The following is a 1,821-nucleotide window of genomic DNA, read 5'->3' as shown; positions in this document are numbered from 1 at the left end:
GCACATGCGCTCTCACACAGGCGAGAAACCATTCGGATGTGCACACTGTGGGAAAGCGTTTGCTGACCGGTCAAACCTGCGCGCTCACATGCAGACGCACTCTGCCTTCAAACACTACAAGTGTAAACGTTGTAACAAGACATTTGCACTGAAGAGTTACCTGAACAAACACTACGAGTCCGCATGCTTCAAGGGGGCGTTCTCCCCTCTGAGCTCTCTGGGGGAATGATGGATTTGGAAAGGGTGATGAGGTTTATTTTATTTGAATCAGATCTTACTGGACTCACTACCTACATTTTCCTGCTTTCCCAGACAAGAAGACCAGTATGCCTGATTGTTACAGGGGAGAAATAGTTTTCCTGCGAGGATCATGAGGCAAATGACAAAAATAGACTGAAGAAACGTCTTTACCTTTTTATCAAGAACCTTCCAATCCCTCCTTTGTTTCCTCTTCCCTCATCTGAAAGTGGAGTGAAACCTTTTTGAAGCCTGATCTAGCTTGTTGCCTGCTTCAATATGCCCCCTTCAGAGGCTGTTTTGAGTACCTGAGAAGATAAATAAAGCACAGCACATCTAGCTCATCATTTCTGAAGACACCTTGATCTATTTATGACCATATCTAACCATCTTGGCTTTTATTTTGTCCCATTACAAAACACTGAAGCACAATTCCTCTTCCATCTCTGTCTTTTTGAGACAGGAATACCACAAGAATTTAAAGCGTTAATCACATCTTCATCACTTTTGTTTTCTTGCAAAGACATTCAGTGAAAATGTAATGCTTTTTAATTTTTTTATTCTTATTTTTTAAAAACAAACATCCATAATCTAAGGATCCATATGGTATCCTGCTTTTAGTGAAAGTGACCTTGGACTGAACCCATAGATGTAAAGCATCAAAACAAAGAAAGCACATGATATCCCTGCAAATAAGACAACTGTAAGGCTTCCCATTTACACTGACAGGCTTTACTTACTGTACACTGGGTTTGTTATGGCTACTGACACGGCGTCACTGAACTGTGAAGAAAACATGATCTGCCATAACATAGTAGATAAGGCTGAGTACATCACTGTACTGGCGAAAAGGGTTTTTGTGTGTGTGTGATTTTTCAGACTAATTTCTCACGTAGACAGACACTGATAGTGTTTTCTTTCCTTAAAGACTAATTTTGGCATTTGTGCTTTACATGACAATAAACAGTGGAAAGCATGAGGGAATTAGAGAGGCTGAAAACTCCCGCTTAGCCACCAGGGTATTCCTTGAAAAATAGTGTTTTACTACAAACTAAATCAAATGTTATTTATTTTTACTTGTCAAAGTCTGATTAGGATCCAGACATTAAAAATGTCCTGCTTTCCTTTACAAGGTCAAACCTTTCTCAAGTGTTATTTTTGTTGCCAGTGAGCTACACAGTATTAAGATATGAGATTTAAGCCTTTTTATGTGTCTATTTATTGCCTAATTTATTTATTTTTTGTTTTTGTATTAGTTTGCACTTTGTTAGTTTCTGCCTTTGTTGCAAATATGCCAAAGCATTTGACACTTTCTAGTTACCGAATACTTTTTTACTCACGTATGTCCGTCACTTTAATTATAAAAACTACTGCATGCAAAAAACAACAATAGCCTAATGATGGAATCTATGCCAGTTTTATGAATCTTTGGGATATTTTGCCAAACCACTGAGATAAGAGGCAAATTAAACAAATTCCTGTCTTGGGCAATATTACATTCATATCCAATAGAGCAATAATGCATGAGATTTTTGAAGAAAGTCATAACTGCTTGTAATATCTTGATTTTTTTCAAGTACCACT

At 37.7% G+C, this 1,821-nt stretch overlaps 1 protein-coding gene across 1 annotated transcript in view; it reads left to right on the top strand.

Annotated features, from left to right (window-relative positions):
• Positions 1-1,564, top strand: part of LOC109958733 (transcriptional repressor scratch 1-like) — an 8,091-nt gene extending 6,527 nt beyond the window's left edge. The window contains exon 2 of the mRNA XM_020597619.1: positions 1-1,564. This exon is cut by the window's left edge and continues 538 nt beyond it. Coding sequence (XP_020453275.1) covers positions 1-229 — 229 coding nt within the window. The 3' untranslated portion in view covers positions 230-1,564.
• The last annotated feature ends 257 nt before the right edge of the window (positions 1,565-1,821 follow it).

Source organism: Monopterus albus, unplaced genomic scaffold, assembly GCF_001952655.1.
Source record: "Monopterus albus unplaced genomic scaffold, M_albus_1.0 scaffold34.1, whole genome shotgun sequence".
Lineage (NCBI taxonomy): Eukaryota > Metazoa > Chordata > Actinopteri > Synbranchiformes > Synbranchidae > Monopterus > Monopterus albus.
The sequence above is the reverse complement of the archived record's forward strand: the minus strand, read 5'-3'. Positions and strand labels throughout refer to the sequence as shown.